Source organism: Lytechinus variegatus, chromosome 1, assembly GCF_018143015.1.
Source record: "Lytechinus variegatus isolate NC3 chromosome 1, Lvar_3.0, whole genome shotgun sequence".
NCBI lineage: Eukaryota > Metazoa > Echinodermata > Echinoidea > Temnopleuroida > Toxopneustidae > Lytechinus > Lytechinus variegatus.
The window spans coordinates 54,578,968-54,597,735 of NC_054740.1; the positions used below are offsets into that span (position 1 = coordinate 54,578,968).

At 35.1% G+C, this 18,768-nt stretch overlaps 1 protein-coding gene across 1 annotated transcript; it reads right to left on the reverse strand.

The window, feature by feature from the left end:
• Positions 1 to 393: 393 nt before the first annotated feature.
• On the reverse strand, positions 394 to 17,149 carry LOC121417110 (GPI transamidase component PIG-S-like). Its single transcript, XM_041610697.1, has 14 exons — positions 17,031 to 17,149; positions 13,796 to 13,935; positions 12,570 to 12,675; positions 11,815 to 11,916; positions 10,199 to 10,339; positions 9,669 to 9,784; positions 8,508 to 8,628; positions 7,970 to 8,140; positions 7,156 to 7,245; positions 5,896 to 6,077; positions 4,255 to 4,305; positions 2,749 to 2,877; positions 1,271 to 1,431; positions 394 to 869 (listed from the first exon to the last, which is right to left on the reverse strand). Exons 1-14 carry the CDS (start codon positions 17,068 to 17,070, stop codon positions 758 to 760), a joined length of 1,662 nt encoding a protein of 553 aa, XP_041466631.1. The 5' UTR covers positions 17,071 to 17,149; the 3' UTR covers positions 394 to 757.
• Between the last annotated feature and the right edge of the window lie 1,619 nt (positions 17,150 to 18,768).

The window sequence follows — 18,768 nt, forward strand, 5'->3', positions numbered from 1 at the left end:
TTTTAATTGTCATCATTACCGAATATCCTATAAAACAACTGCAATCAACCAGAGGACTGATGGCTTAAAGACCTCTCCAAGGGACACAAGCTTAAATGCCTTATCAAAGGGCTCCAGTGCACCGACCTTTATGAGATCACCACCCAACCAACTGAGCTATCGCGCTTCCTTATCACTGTATACAAAACTGTATGTTGTGTTTTCACCTTATTTCTCTACAATACAATGTACTGTAGGGAGTTTACAAAACACTGTTGTCACTCACTGATTAACATGATCGTATATTCGTCTTTAAAAAAAGTACACAAAATCACACTCATCTTGATCAGGTAACATACAGTAACAGTGGGAGGGGCCATTAAGATTTAGCATGAAAAAAGAATTGCACTTGAACCCAGATGAGTGTGGTATGAAACGCAACGCATTGGTCAGATAATCAAGGGACATGCACATCCACCAATGAAACCATGCGTTAAATAACATGTGCATGGCCACCTAAGCCTGACCTGGGTCCTATGACACAAAGGTTACTGATTAATTGTATACTTAATATTCATGATGAATTACACATTGTAATCAATGCAATCGATCGCAACAAAATGATTACGATGATTGCTAAGCTTTGTGTTACAGGCCCCTGGAGTCATGAACATACCTTTGTGACAATTCACTCAAGAGTTTCACAGAAAAAGGTCAAATCATTGAAAACTTTGCACAAATAATTTACTCAAATTTCAAATAGTCATCACTTTGATCTTCAGTCGACTTTGTCTTTTCTTCTTTGTTGTCTGATCCATTGTACAGCCTTGAAGAGGGACAAGACCACTGGTATACTGACAGGCAAGAACAGAGGAATGTAGATTGCAAATCTGTACGACAGAAAAGAGAGAATGGATACAGTATGAGTGTAAATGAGAAGGAAAATAAAACAGAGAGAGTGAGATATGGAAAGGAGGAGAGAGAAAGGGAGGAAGAGGGAGAGAGAAAAGAAGAGAAAGGAGATAAAAGGGAGGAGTGAGGAGAGAGGGGAAGGGGTACAGAGAGTGCGAAGGAGATAGAGAAAGATCGGGAGAGAGGGGCAGGGAATAGGAAGGGGGGAGAGACAGGGGTAGAGGAAAAAAAGAGAGCAAAAGAGAATAAAAAGTACTAGCACTCTTTATCATACACAAGTGAGTGATATCATGTATAATACCACTAATAGTGTCAGAAGCAAAGTTTTACATTCTTAACAAAGACAATTGATCCCTTTCAGAAAATGACTCAAACTTACTTTTGATCATCAGGAAAGTAAAGAAGCTGAAGAAGCGAAGGGTCAAAGAAAGCTTTTTCCGAAGCTATTAGCGCCCTCTTTGATGCATGGAAAGCAGGGTGAAGCTTACCCTCTGCCAGGAAGCGGTGACCACTTTGTATACTCTCAACCGCTGTGTAAACCTGTAACAAGAAATTTATTGGAGCCATATCAATGTGGTGGTTTCATACTCCTTGGCCCGTATTCTGAAGTCAGGTTTAACTAAGACCATGGTCTAACTCTGTGCTAAACTTAGGGAAGCCAAAAGTGTCAAAATTTTATGAATTTGTATGTTTCTTCTGTTTACTGAGCTCTTTCCTGATTCATCGATGGTGAAGACGATAATCTATTTATACTTCCTAGATAATTATGAATGATTTGAGAGCCAAATAAGCTGAAATATGATATCTCTACTGTTAGAGATTTATGTCACAATTGGCTATCCATACTTAAACCACAACTTTAAACCCGAGTTTAAGTAAAACCCGACTTCAGAATACGGCCTTTGTGATGATTGTGCAGTCTAGTGTAATTCATTGAAATATATACATCTAACTGTCCATATGTAGGACCTTCCTGGTATGATTTGTCTCTTTTATATCTAGTTCTTATAAAAATTGATATGGTTTCTAATGATCATTATTTTATGAAGTAAGATTGGAGAAAAAATGGGGGTCTGATGTAATAAAAGGTTGATTTATTCTTGGAATTGCTCCCCAGTGACACAAAGACAGTATTATCAGATTTTTAGGGTGTATCTTCTTCATTCTAAGTGTATCAATGAACAAGTACGACCCTCCAATCGCCAGTTCTTTACATTGGAACCTTATTGTAAATAACAAAAAAAAAAAAAGAATATGTGTGGAAATCCAATTTTCTTTGGATTCAGATGGGCTATCTGAAATTAATCAGTGAAGATTTGTCAAATTTGAAGGTCACATGATCTTTACATGAGAGCTATTTAATATAACAGGTAAGTATACCATCTTTGAAATTTGAATAGATGTATTTAGATGACTCTATTCTTAGAATGATTATAAACAGGTGGAAAACATTTATAAAGTAACATATCAATGTCTCTTGTTTGATCAATGATGCTTGATATGAGCATATTAACTCAGTGAGACGGTTCTGAGCATTTCGTTTTCAGGGTTGAGTTTCATTTAACAAAAAAGCCGTCTTAAAAACTTCTTAAATCCTAATGTCGAGGAAACAAATTCTGATATTTCAATAAATTGGATTTACATGCAGCCAGACATGTCAACAAAATTTATATTGAGTAGAAGAAAGAACCAGTTGTCTCATGATGTATCAAAAACTATATTGAATCGTGCCATATAATAAATTTGCAAGGAGTTTTCAATAAACATGGAAAAATAAAAATTCTGACTTACAGCTAATTTCACAGGTATCAAAAGAAAATAGAATTCATAAACATTAAGAAAAAAAATGTGACCTACTTGTTTTGCTATGTCATCATTGATCACAATATTGCTTATTTTCTCAAGAAGTTGGGAGAGAGAAAAGAGTGAGGCTGAAGCTGAGGCTAGGTTTTCGATGCAGTGCCTTCTCAGAAGACTATCATATTCCTGGGAAAGAAAAAAAAATCAATGATTAAGGGTCAATGTAGCAGTGTGTGTTCCAGAGATGCTAACTGATAGCTCAAAAAAATCCTGAAAACCCAGGCCGGGGGTCCAGGGGCCCGCCCAGGGCCCCTGGCGGGGTCAAGGGCGCGCGGGCGAAGCCCCCTGAAGCTGGAACGTTTTCTTATTCTTTAGAGGGCTGAAATCATTAATCTACAGTAGTACATAACAAATAATTAATGACATAATAAACTTCATATCATAGGCAAGAAAGGTGCTCAAAAAAAAAATCATGTAACCCGTACTCATTACGGTACGGGTTAACCTGCTGCGGGTTAATATGCTGCGGCCAATGGGTGCGACTCGGGACGGGTGTATGTAGCAGCTGGGGTGCCCTTTTTCACTCACTGTACTCATCAACAAGACAATCCTATACTATTGAAAATCCATAAATCACAATTTCTATCAAAATGATGGATAGTTCACACATATGAATTGATGAATACGCACCAGAGAACACATATTTCATGGTAGCAAATAGGTTTTCAGCTGAAATCCCGCGGCAGACAACCAATCACTCACGCAGCAGCAGCCACACCGGGCCGTGCTTCGAGCGGTTCTACCGGGCGATCGCCCGACTGGGATAGCGCTGACACCCGTATCCCTGCAGGGTATAGGGCGGCGTTTGCAACTGCTACAATGTATTGCTCGCGCGTACCGTGCAAGTACAGTACCAGCTAAACTTCATGCTGCGCACAACGCTAATAATTTTCCGTCTGCGCAAATTGGCCATCCAAAATTGAAATTGCGCTCTCCGTAGCGAACTCCGTGACAAGATTTGGAGGGGAAATTTTTACGGATTTCACTTTGACAATCGATTTTTTTTTCCGGAATATTTTTCAGCAAAGGAAAAAATCCGGAATTCCGGAAAAATCCGGAAAATTAGCAACTCTAGTGTTCATAGCACCAGCACTGATCTTAACCTGTTAACTACTAAATTCTGTAATTTCCCATAGACATTGCACAGGGATCTCTCGGTCTCAGTAGCAAAGAGGTTAAAATGCTTCCTCCACATCAAGAAAGACACACTAAAGAATATGAAAATTTTTGACTCAGTATTTGAAATTTCTATATATTATGTGTCAAAAAGTGAAAGATGTATGACACTTGAATTCCTAAAATTCTGCTTAATTTTGTTGACTTTCATGGAAAGTCCACTTTTATTTTGGATAGTGTTAATGTTTCTTTGCGCATCCCTCTCTGGATATAAAGACTACTGATATTACAGGAGGATGTTCAACAAACATTGACAATGATGTTGACAATTTGGGTATTGAACCAAACAGCAAACGGCAATTTAAAACACATGGCTTCGCAACTCACCCAATCCAAGATGGATTGCTCCTTGGGTTCCTCTAATAGTACAGATTCAATCTGTGAAATAAATGAAAAGAACAGATAATGGGTTTTAAGATTAGTTCTTTTTCACAAGGTGGCCCATCGTAGAATCTTGATTGAAAATCTCTGTTAGGCAACTTGTGAAGAGCCTGTGTCGCGTCTTTGAGCAAGATCCCGCTACAAGGATGCTATAAGCCTTTTCACTGCAGCTTTCCTGCAGTCCCCATTGTTTTGTCTGTGGTGACTCTGCAGGAAAGATGCGGCTCTGACTTTTAACAAGGGGCCTTATGTTCAATTGACTTAAAACATCAGGGCCCTGTCTTACAAAGAGTTACCATTGATCCAATCAATCGTAACTCTATGGAAATCCATCAATGTCATAATTTATTTTGCAGGAAACTACCTCAATGTCTTGTCTAAGCAAAGAAAAGCTCACTAAACTTGCAAGAAAAGGATGAGTGCATGAATATACAGCATATCTAGAAAATATGATCAATTATTTCATGAATGTTTTGTTATGTATATTTTGATGAAAAGGATCAATAAAACATGAATTACAAAAAATATCTAGAAAATATTTGAACCAACATGCATTTTAGATGTTGATGTTGCTGGCTTTCCATCGTTGCGATTGGTCAGATCAATCGCAACTCTTTGTAAGACAGGGGCCTCATCTCACAAAGAGTTGTGATTGAATCAATCAATCGCAATTATGGAAAGCCAGCAAAGTAAACATAGAATATACAAGTTTGTTCAACAACTTTTCTAGATACGAATGTATATCCACAAATACATTGATTTCTTGACAATTTGGTGTGTTCTCCTTTGTTTACAAAGGACATTGTGCAAATTTCCTGTAGACAAAATTATGACGCTGATGGATTTACGAGTGATTGGATCAATCATAACTCTTTGTAGGACATGGCCCTGAGGTTCTTCAAGGGTCACTTTTCAAACACCTCTTTTTCAGGGTTTACTTTAAAAGATTATTTGATATTACTACCATCAAATAACTGAATATAGCTACCATGGTTGGAACTAGACATCTTTGAACACCCTACTTCTAGGATAAGAAGTGTAGATCAAAAATTTGACCCTGACTTTTCTCAATTATCACTTCACTTAATGAACTACATGTACTATATGATAATTTGAGAGCATTACAAATAAGGTAACTAAATAAGGAGACTAATTATTTCAGGTAAGTCCAACAGGAAAGTCCAACAAGGAGAGCAATTTATATTTACAGAATTGCCAAATAATATCATATGCCAATTTAAAAATTCAAATTAATTGATAAATTACTGTTGTATTAAAATACAATATTCTATTATAACTTAATTATTTTATCACTCTATATTGTTCATGTCCAGTGTATAAAGTATATTCTATTTAAAATTCAATTCTAACTTTTCCAACCCATGCAAATGGAAAATAAGGAAGACTTTTCTCAAAATCTATGAAAGAAACAATATTTCCTGTAGGATTGTGCAGTAAATTTATGAATGAAAATAGGAAAATCATATCGAGACAAAATGTTTTAATAGGAAAAAAAATGTATTGTTTCCTCCAAAGTCAGAATGGATGGGAGGTTAGCAAATTAGATTAAAATACAGCTTTACTCACATTATCTGGAGATGGAATTCCAAGAAGTAATCTTAACTGAGCCAAAAAGACTGGCATGATGACCTGACTTTTCACCTCTACCCGTAGTGGACTTGTAGCATTTTCATCTGGGATTGGTGTATTATAGATCAAAACTCCACCCCATCTAGGACTCAGGAATGCATTGGTGCTTACTGGGTTTCCTGCACACAATGTAATATAATGTTATCAACATTCAAGACTCTCTGATCTCTCATCTTTTAATACCTCATACATGTCTATCAACACATTGTATGTCAAGACAGATTGGGTGATTTCAAGTTCATTGTTGACCTTTTTGGTGTTGGTGATGGGTCAATTTTTACATGATTATAGCAAAAAATATAAAATGAAGATGGTCCCGAAAAGTCACTCACTAGTTGTCGAGATGTAAATAACGTGATCTGGATCAGTTTTACAAACTTTGAATAAGTTTTGGAGCAAGGGGAAGCAATCAAAATTTCAACACCAAGGCCAACTTCAGACTTCAAATCACCCATTGTGTCAATAGGCAATACATTTAAATGTTTTTAATGAGCAATAATATGCCAAATGTAGCTCAGCAATGCAATGGTACTCACCGAGTTTCCTTCACACAATGCAATGATGTTATCAACTTTCAAGACTCGTGATCTCTCATCTTTTTATACCTCATACATGTCTACCAACATGTTGTATGTCTGGACAGATTGTGTAAAATATCTTTGATTTGAAAGTTTTATGACTAATAATATGCCATGTGTTCGATTCAATTCAATTGTTTTTATTTTCTACTTTTGATTTTTCATTATCTACAATGATTATACAGTTGACATAGTAACATATAATCACATTCTATCAAAAATTAACATATTACAATAGACAATTATCAAAATAAAATAGAAATTGAAAGGGATGGGGAAAAGGGGTAACAAAATGTGTTTGCCAATATCACACTAGATAGATGGCGCATTATAAATGCTACATTTACTATTATTGTCACCATCATTATTTAAGTAGGTGAATTGGGTGTAGACCCAAGTAGCATTTACCTAAATATACAACACTACAAACATGCATAGGAGTGCATCATCAGAGGCCCATTTCATAAAACTTGTTATGATAACAAATATGCAACAACAGTTAAAAACTACTGAAATCCACCAATCTGATTGGCTGATTGTAAACTTGTGCATTTGTTACTCTACCAAGTCTTTGTGAAGCAGAATACCCTGAAGGAAGTAACAAAACGTTGTCTCTTACCATCGCTGGAGTGAATGTACAAAGGAGACTGATCCACGCGGGGAATGTAGACTATAAAGTTGAGATTGGGAAAGTTGGTCACATGCGATCCTATTGAAAATGAATTGAATTCAAATACATTGAAAGTTAACAACTGGTAGGGCTAGCAAATCTGAAAAGGTTTTGGTAACTGAAAAGGGGATCAAATTCAATTTGATTGATTTCATCCAGCAGAAATCAATTTTCAGAATTTCATAAGAACAAGCAATGTGTAAAAAATGTATAACAAATTTCATTATAAAATCCATGAGTAAAAAGACATACAAATTATAATTCAGACAAATAATAAGAATGGAAAAGATGTAAACAATATGACATCATCAGTACAATAAATTTGAAAAAAGGGCCCAAGAATTTGGCAGCTTTTCATGAACTTAGACATGGAATGTTGGTGAGCTTTCTCACTTTGGGCGATGATATACCCTATGATAATATACCTACATACTGATCCTGTCTGTGCATGCTCATAACAAGATGCATACCAATTATCAGAAATCTACAATGAATTTCAGCCTGATTTACGGTTGTATCAAAAGCCTGAATCTGTATCTTTGTTTCAGTTTTACAAATGCCTCCCCTACATTTCCCCACCCTCCATTACTTGTGACATTACAGCTTGCACAGTTTAACTCCTACTGGTGGACTGATATGAGGCAATGAAATGTGAGGAAAGTAGAATGAGGAATCTTTCTTATTTGGTTTTACAAAGTCCCTCCCCTCCTCTTCCCCTCTCCCCCTCCTCCATTCCTCTTTGCATCCAACATTATAAACTCACCTAGCTTGGCTTCCACTGGAGTAATAATGTGGGGTAGTGAACTGTGAGGAAAGTAGAATGAGGAATCTTTCTTCTTTGGTTTGACAGAGAGACCTGTGTAGTAGAGGACCTGGGAGGCCACTGTGAACTCGGCAAATTCTTCAAGCTTCCTCGTCATTGGGTCCAAATAAACTGTATTTAATAATAAGAGAAGTTGTTTGAATTGAAGGAAAACAGTACTATTGGTGCTGCTACTGCTGCTCTTCTCACAGGAATATGCGGTTTATGATAATCTTGATATGTACTTACCTTTCCATGAAAAAAAATCAGAAATATATTGTGAATTTCGTTTTCAAAAACATTATCATGGCCATTTGATCTTTATGAAAGAAAATAATGCATGTATGCTTGTTTCCAAATATTTTGCTTTTAGCAAACATTGTAGTATGAAAATAGCAGAAAATGATCAATCATTCAAATGTTGCATCTTGTGTTAGGATTCTGGAGCAATATTGATCAAATTAGGAGCTTTTGTTTTGTATCTGAGAGATAAATATACCTTGCTGATCCTTCTCTAGATTCCAGTGGCCCAGAATGTTGTGAGGTTCTGGGATGAGCAAGGTGAAAGAGAGTTCGTAGCCAGGATTGTAACGGAAGGAACGCATGCTTTCCAGATCAGCCTAAGATGGAGGGTAAGAAAAGATAGAGAGTGAATTCAGAGGATCTATTGGAAAGGTAACCAAACATGTACACTCTTCTTATTGTCGTTATTCATCATCATAATCACCATTGTCATTATCATCCTCCTCCCCATCATCATCATCATAAACATCATCATCATCATCATCATCATCTTCATCATCAATCATATACATCATCATCATCATCATCATCATCACCATTACTAACATCACCTATTCACCTCAACCATCAACATCATAATAATCATTATCATCTACATCATTACTATCACCATCATCATGACGGACTTGGACCAAAAGGGAATAAAGAAATGAGAAATTTGATTCCAAGAATAAAATGCAGAAAACCTCACTCAACTTTCCTCCTACCCCCTTATTCTTCCCTGTCTTCATGAACCCTCCCTCTCTTTATCATTAATTTAATATCCAGCTAAGCTCCAACTGATTACTGTAATGGGGCAAAGTCACTTGTGCCTTTGATTAACCCAACAGCCCATGCATTACAACTACAAGTAAAAAAAAAAAGAATCTTCTGTACAACTACATGAAAAAAAAGGGAAAATAATAATCGAGTTTTGAATAAAGGTGCTATAGACATACACTGTACATGTACATATCTAAATGCTTATAGGTTTATTATCACTTTGGTCATTGGATTCAGTCAGTCATTCCCAAACACAATATGAGCACACCCTCCACTCACTGGGGATTGCTCTAACCAGTCACCATATGAGGCACTAACAATGCCAACATAATCTTCATCATATGTTTGCATATGTACAGTGGTGCTCAAAAGTTAGTGAACCTCACCAGAAAATGAATACATTTAAAGTGTTCAAGTTTGGCCATGTGTTAGATATTTAATTGTCAAGTCAAGTGATGAAATATTACATTCAATAAAGTTTTTTTCTCTGGTCTCCCCAACCACCGGAGTGTTGTTGTCTTCATTCAACACACAGAGTGAAGGAGTGCATTTTGTGGTGGGGTTCACTACCTTCAAAGCACAACCGTGTACTCACCACTGTGTGGATGACACCTCTGGCAGTCTTGTAATGTTTGTCCAGACTGGCTTCAGACACTATCACAGTCTTGATCAATTCTGCTGTCAATTCTAAAGGAGCTTCCAGCTTTGAACCTGGAGGCATTTCAAAAGATTTAAGTCTCAATAAAAAAAAATCACACTTATTTTATCCATGGCATGGAAAGATGTAGAGATGGATGGAAAAGACTTAAACAAAAATGCAATTATTTTTTTGTGAAGTATAATACTTATTTAGAAAAATGAAATGCAATGAACTTGCAGCTGAACATTATCAAAATATTTTGATAATCGAACCTACCATTGAAGGTTTTCACAGGTTTCCTAAAGTGATAAACACCTAAAAATGCATTTTTTTTTTCGATAAAAAAAAGAAAGGAATGAAGTTAGAAGAAATTGGCAAATCATTAAAACTTTTCCTGAATGCTTGCTGCTTGTGAATGCTTATTTTGAAAGAAACTGATTATCAAAATATACCCTGAACCCTCCCCCCCCAAAAAACACCTTTACCTTTGATGTAAATAGCTCTATGTTGCCCCACATGAATATTTATCTTCTTGTCTGGGAAATAGACCGAGGAATCTCCCAAGATATACAAAGTGATCTGACCAACAGAGTCCTGGTGCAGAGTAGACAGTTTCCTGTCAAATTCTGTAGGGAAGAAAAAAAGACATTACAGAAAATATTACAAAGTGAAGTCAATGTATTTATATGTACAAACAAAGAGTCATGGCATGAATTGTAACATGGAGTCATCAACAATTGTAATTTTTAACATCATTATCATGAATTACACCATCTCCATCTCCACCATCACTATCACCATATTCATCACTACAGTTTGAAGCCTGTGAGTGATGCATGAAGCACATAAATTAAAACATGCTACATATAAAGACAATTACAAATTATATCTCTAAATAAAAGAGACACGACCAAGACAAACTGCTTGATTCACTGGCATAATAAATTTGATTGATGTTAAATATCATTATCATTATTACTTCATTAATTATCAGTAATATTAAATAATAATGTATTATTATCAATATGAAATCATTATCATCATCCTTATAGTCATGATATTGGTAATAATCATCATCCAGGTTTTCCAAAATTTAACCAAATGGCAGCTAGTATAAGATCAACAGGCCATTTAAACCCCTGAAAAAAAAAGTTTGGAAATCTGAGTTTGGCCATAAATTTCTCCCAATTTCCAATTTTACACAATTCAAATTTGATATTATTCAAAAGATAATTCAATTCTCTTTAAAATGATACCATGCTTGCTATGATCATGCCATCAAGAAAAGAGCAGGATTCAAAAGTGTTGGATGAGGTCTAAATTGAAAAGCTGCAAAACGAGTAGAAATAGCCATGAAGGGTCAATACAGAACATGATTATTTTGTCTGTGTCAATAGAGATGAACATCTATTCAAATCAAGCCCCTGTTTCTTCAATTTTGATGTTTTGTTGTGGTTATGTAGCGATGGTTCAGTGAGATAACATGGTTAATTGAGTCGCAGTTTGAAATACCCATGCGTGTTTGTTTGTTATGTGTTTGCTTATGCAGAGGTGTCTTTGATTCCATGTTAATGTTGATGTCAAGGTGACACAGACAAAAGAACAATGGCTTTCAATATTGTGTCATATTGCAACTGTTGAATTTTGACATTGCCCAACATTTCAAGGCATTGCACCTCCATGTGACCCATAATCATATCATGAAGGGTATCATTTTAAAGAGAATTAAATTATCTATTTATTAATATTAATGACACAGTAATATTCACTAAAACCAAGGATAAATTATCAATCAAAGTCAGATTTCCAAACTTTTTTTGGATGAGTTTATATGTGCAGGGGATATTTCTGGTACCTCACCAAAATATTCTTTCCAATCTTTTACACCTGTGACACAAAATGTATTTTGTGTGGCAGGCTTAAGAAAAGATTGAACAAAACTTTGTAGATACATTTCTCCAACAGCCTAAACAGTTAATCTAATTTGAAAAAAACTAATTATTCCTTATTACACATACTTTTGAAAAAAAAAATGGTTTGAACTCAGTTCTACAAAATTCCTAGAGCTTTTTGTCAGATGAAATCTATCTTCTCCCTTTACCTTTTACTGATGATGATTCTTCCATAAATCTCCTTTCAGCTGTTAAACAATTCCTGGAATAAATGGAGTATTGCATACCAAGAGAAGAACTTCCATCTTGTCCTGTAAGATTATCAAAATGGGGATAATCAGAGAGTAGATTCTCAAGTTTCTTAGAAAAAATATACTTTAGCATTAAACAAAAATAGTGAGTTAAATTCATGATTCCCGTCTTGATACCTTGTCCTTGACCATCTAAAGTCCTAGACCTTTTCCTAGTTTTAGGCCAGGGCAAGGCCAGACAAAGCAAAACAAGGCCAGTAATTATTTCAGAAATACGAAGGTAACAATAAGTCAATAGATTTAAAAATAGAAAACCATCTGTAGTGTTGTGATCCTCGAGTACGGCGTTGGGCCTAGGACTTGGGGACAACTAAGTCACCTTGGCCTTGGCCTCAGATGTCCAGTCCAGTCCGAACGTAATGGAGTTACTACATGCTAAAGTTAGCAGACGATACATGTCCTTCCAATCCAATTTGATCAATGCCAAAAAATCTTAATTTCGGGAGGATAAGGATGGTAATCGTAAGGGCGGGAGTTGGGATGAATTTTCGGGAGCCTCCCAATGAAATCGAGAGGGTTGGCATTTCTGGTGAAAATAGAAAAGATTATGAAAATTAAGATCAGTTGGCACATTTTTAAAAATTCAAAATTGAATTAAAAACATGAAAGTAGATAGGTATTTTTCTTGAATTAGTCCCGTTACTACTACTTACCTGACATCAAAGACCTTGCCAGCTGTGCTTCTAGCTCCTTTACTGATGAGCCACTATCTGACTGTTGACTGCACAAAACCAGTGTTATGGGAATCTTGCATGTTGTCTGAAAGGTTGACATAAGAATTTTACCGGTAATGTCTCTTAATCAAGAAAATGGGTTCCATCTTTACAACTTCACAAAACATGTAGACCTGGGCCACGTCTTACAAAGAGTTGCAAGTGATCCGAATAATCCCAACTATGGACGGCCAGCAACGTCAACATCAATTATTCATGTTTGTACAAAATATTTTCAAACTATGATGCATATTCATGCATTCATTGTTTTCTTGAAAATTCACTTTGCTTCTCTTTGTTTACAAAGGACATTGCGCAAATTTCCTGTATAAAAAATTATGACATTGATGGATTTCCAAAAAGTTACGATTGATTGTATCAAACGTAACTCTTTGCAAGACGGGGTCCTAAATTAATCCAAGACCATTTAAAGCCATTGCCTTGGTTACCATACTGATTGGCATTAAAAGTCTTTTAAATGAGGGTTAATTGTTACCATGAAATTACTGTGATTGAGATTGTCAATTTGTGACTGTGTTTTATTTGGCCTAAGCTCTGGGATTGCCAGGTCCTGAATTCAGATTTTGGCCTGAAAACTGGCATCCCTTTAAGCTGCTCTAGTTAAACTGAGTTTCAAATTCACTCTCGTGATCTTACAATCATTCTCATCATTATTCCTTCATTTTTAATCTAGCTTTCATGAATAATTACTTCCACAGTGAAGATTCTGAGCAAAATCTGTCTCAATTTCAATCCTGATAACTTGGCTATTTGTGCATACATGTGTGGGATGATTCTTACAAAACATTTTTCAGCAAGGATCAATAATCTGTGAATATGATTTGGTATAAACAATCGATCACTCAAGTAGCAACGTTTACATGCTGTTATATGGCTAAAAAAATTGCATCCAAACAATCTTATTTCTTGCCAAAATTTATCAAGTAAAATTGTACATTTCAGTAGTTTCAGTAACCTCATCATTTGCACAATAATTTTGGAGATTCACAAGCACATATCTATGTTTTTATGAAAATCAACAAACATACTTCAATAGACTATTAAACCAACTGATTGACGACCCCAAGTTTCCCAACTTTTGAAATCCACAATCAAATCTAAATTTCTAAAAGTGTCATATTCAATGGGAGGGAGAATCACTTTACCTCTTGTTTAAAGACCTGTTCAATATCATTATATGGCAGAGATGCTCTGTATGTAGTTGTTGTTTTCCACCACAAAGGAACTCCAAAGGCAACACACATGACACCTACAACTATAGCAGCAACGGTTTCACTCCAACCAGCTAAAAGAACGGAAATGAGTTATTGATTACAATACATAAAAAAATGATAAAGGTACATTTTTGGCAGGTTTTACCTTCTTTTTCCCACTTACCCACCCCACCCCCATCTCATAATCATATCCTTGATTGTCTCCAAGATTAGACCTAATACTAGATCAATTCTAATTTTAACTCTAACATTAATTATTCATCATCCTACTTCTCATTCCTCTTAATTATTTTCTCCTACTTCTCTGATTTTTTTTCTCTCTTTCTATTTATTTATATATATATTCATTTATTTATGTATTTAATTATTTATTCATTCATTTTTATTTATTCATTTCATTTCCAGGCAAGAAAACATGACAGCAATAGAAACATTACAAAACTTGTAAAATAGAGCACCACTGCCACCAGGCAATGCCTGGGAATCACCTTAAAGAATTGAAAATTCTTTTGAGAGGTTCTCCACATTGGCAGCTAGCACTCATTCAATGAACAAGGTTATGATATAACCTTGTTCTCAGTTACATCTCACGAAAGTCGTATTTTTGAATGGCACAGAAAGCTCCTTTCATGAATTTAATTTAGAAATAGGTTCATAATCATGAGATGTGTTTCATGAATTTGATATCTGATTTATGGACCTTTGTTATGGTGTTAATTATTATTTTGAAGATACTATGAAAAAAATAAGAGAAGACAATGAGGCTATAGTGATGATGAGACATTAATAATAATTAGACAATAAATATTGAGACAATTATAATAATTATTATTACAATAATAATTATTATAAAGTGATTTTAAAAACAATTATAATGATAATTATAATTGTAATAATTATTGAGACAATGTTAATGAGACATCAATAATAATTATAAAATAATTATAATTACATAGATGACAATTCTAGTATTTATTGACAATAATAATTATTATTACAGTACCGTAAGGGCACTAGTATTCAACCCGGCATAATTCAAAGATTTTGACATATTGCCAAAAATATTTAGAAATATGGAAACTATCTTAATTTCATACCTTTGTTATTTCCAGGGTAATCTGTTGTCGGTATTTTCTTTATTAATCTGTCGACTGTATGCGCGTAGGATCGAATTATGCGCCGATGGCCTTTTGCACTGAATTGCACTAGTATTCAACCTAGTGAGGATAGATAGCAAATCTCAAAAGGGTTTATATTGCTAAATTAGATCTAGATCTATGTAAGTCTCTGGCTTTGATTAAGTCCCTGTTTGGTCTCATCTCAAATGGTCTAGTCCATAGTCGATTGGGACAAGGGCAAATTGAGAGACAGGGCCATCTTTTATTGCTAGGTTGAATACTAGTGCAGACGGGTTGAAAACTAGTGCAAAAACCCGTCGCCATGTAATTCGATCGTCCGCGCACAGTCGACTGGTTAAAGAAAAAAATAACGGATAAAGAAGCACCAGCATTTGCGCTTGGAAATAAGACAGGTCTGAAATTCAGGTAAATTCCATATTTCTATATATTTGAAGAAACTCTCAAAACGGGTTGAATACTAGTGCCCTTACGGTAATCATTATTATAATAAAATAATTGTAATGATAACAATTATAATGATAGTACTTTTAGTTGTAATAATTACTGAGACAATAATATTAATGAGATATAATAATAATCATAATAATAATACTTTTAATTAAAATAAATATAATTGTAGAAATAATTATAATTTATAGGCCTTATAATTATTGAGACAATAATAACTACTATTACAATAATAATTATTATAAAATAATTATAATGATTAAATTATAATGAAAGTAATTACAATTGTAATAATTACTGAGACAGTAATATTGATAAGTCTTCAATAATAATGATTATTATATTTATAAATATAATCATAATTATAAAAATAATCATAATTAAAATTAAAGGCCTTATAATTATTGAGACAATAATAAATATTAGTACAATAATAATAATAGAATTATAATAACAATTATAATGTAAGTAGGCCCTAATTATAATTGTAATAATTACTGAGACAGTAATATTGATAAGTCATCATTAATGATTATTGTCATAAATTATTTTAATCATAATTATTATTTCAATAATAAGTACTATTATGAAATAATTATAATAACAATTATTACTACAATGATAGTAATTTTGATTGTAATAATTATTTAGAAAATAATATTAATGAAACAAAAATACTTATTATCAATATAATCAAAATCATAATGATAATTGGGACAATAATGAAACGATGATGAGACAATAATAATATCAACAATTTTATTGAGACCACAATAACAATAATGAGATAATAGACAATTGAAATCAATCTGTTTTTATTTTTTTTCAAGAAATCCTAAGATTATTATTTCAATTCTCTTCTGTGACGCACGCGTCTGTAACGTTGGCGAAGAACAATAGGAAGCAAGATGGCGGCGTAAACATCGGGCAAGTCTCTTCCGTCTTTTCACAATATTTCTCTCATTTTTTTAAATGAATTCTTGTTCAAAAATAAAAACGAGAGCGTAGAATTACTAGAAATGTCGGAAATGAAGTTTCTGTTATCCCATGTAGCCTACACCTACATGATGTCTAATTTAGAGTGAATCAGAATAGAGGGAAAGAAGAAATCTCGGGGGTGAAAGTTTCAGGTTTTGGCTTCCGATGTGTGGGTCAATGACTCAATGACAAGGAAGACCTTCCTGGCTTCGTATGAGAGTAACCTTACGTTAGTAAATGATTTTTACTCTCTAGAAAAAGTAGAAGCCTCCTGGTTACGCTAGCGGTGACAAATTTGCCGATCTTTTGCCATTTTCATGAATAGGTCTACTGAAAAGAAACTTTCATCAAAGGGTAATTTAAGGTCGCTTTTCATGTTGATGATGTCAGATTTTAAGGATATTGGCTAGTTTTTGAGATAATGACCGTCCGCGAAGTATGGACACGCGCGAAGTTTGGACTCACTGCCATACAACTTCAAGACGCGCATACCGGTACGTTACACCAATCTCTACACATGGGACCAAGAAAAGCTGGAACTTGATTAATCGACACTAGAAAAAATAAAATGTGTAACAAAGTTATAATTTTGTCTTATTTACCTGAACTCTCCTCGTGTAATTTTGAACCTTGTTTAGCCATAGTTGAGGAGCAAATAAATGCTGAATCTGAAATTTACTTTTACGCCAAAATTTCACTCAGCCTCAGGCGAAGGTCTCACTCCTATTATTTATATCAGTCGAATCTACGAAATTTCCAGGCGATATCTCGGCAATCGATCTCGCGCGCGCGGGTATCGTGACGACCGGTGCGGCGTCGTCTGCTTGAATTTTTTCTCTCTCTCAAACCTTTTTTTTTCTCTTATGCAGTCTCAATGCTGAGAGCTAAGGCCAGAGATCCTTTACTTAAAAGGTATAAGTTAACCCCCAGAAAAAAATAATTTGAATAAATAGAGAAAAGTCAAACTAGCATAACGCTGAAAATTTCATCAAATTCGGATGTAAAAAAAGAAATTTATGACTTCAAAGTTTCGCTTATTTTTCACAAAACCATGATTATTTACAACTCAGTGACATGCAAATTAGGCGATCGATGGTGTCCTTCACTCATTATACCGGGGGGGCCGGGGGGGGGAGCACTTACATTGACGAGTGGATACCAGGGGGGCCCCTAGCTATTGGTGGAGCAAAAAAGGACCCCAAAAAAAGGAGGAAAAAAGGAGAAAGATGAGTGAATACTAATTAGGGGAAGACTTGGAAAATACAAAGAATCTTATGTCATTATATAGTTTTTTTTTCTCGCACTTCACACTGTGTTAGGTGGTCTTAGTATGGAGCTTAAAGTTTGGAAGAATAATGCAAAAAATCCCAGGACCAAAATCCAATTGAAACCAGTTGGATTTCCAACTGGTTTCAATTGGTTTCAATTGGTTTCAACTGGTTTCAATTGGTTTTAACTGGAATTTAACAATTTCCAGTTGAAACCAATTGAAACCAGTTGGGCAACTGGAAATCCTAACTGGAACCAGTTGGGTAAATGGATATGACTTCCAACTGGAAATGATTTCTAACTGGAACCAGTTGGGTAACTGGAAATCCTAACTGGAACCAGTTGGGCAACTGGAAATCCTAACTGGAACCAGTTGGGTAACTGGAAATGACTTCCAACTGGAAATGATTTCTAACTGGAACCAGTTAGGTACATATCAATTTGTTGTGTACAAAAACGCTCCTTTTATAAAGCATAGAAATGGGACGTTTATCGCACAGTCACTAATACGCGCCGCTGTCTTCGCATCGTGCAGGCAGTCTACGTGTATAGTGGCGGGCTGCTACATTGCGGTGCAGGGGTGTTCAACTTACATATCGTGAGCGCACTCAGCTGCGTGTTTTCACTTCTTCTCCTTTCTCTCCTTTTCTTGTCATTTTTCCTCGCATTACTTGTTTTCATAAATTTCCCTCTCACTTTCCTTGTTTTCTCACTCCCTTCAGTTTTGTAACTCTTCTTGATCACTTGCATTCATTGGCACACCCCCCGGTCAAAAATGGTACGGTCCTATCCAACATACACTCAAGTCGTCGCTGTACGAATAAATGAAAAAGTGCAAAATTCTTCACGCGCTGCGTTGCCTAGCTATGCGTGTTTACTGTGTACACACAATGCCATCGGCTGAACCCGCCAAACTATAGTGACCAATTATTGCAAAAGCTTTTGCAAATGTGAAAAGTGACAGAGGTTTTTTTTATCCAATCAAAATCATTCTTAGGTATTGGCAATCTACAGCATTTTCTGCAAAATGTCTTTTTTTGATAGGGTCTATTGTGACGTATATATTTTTTT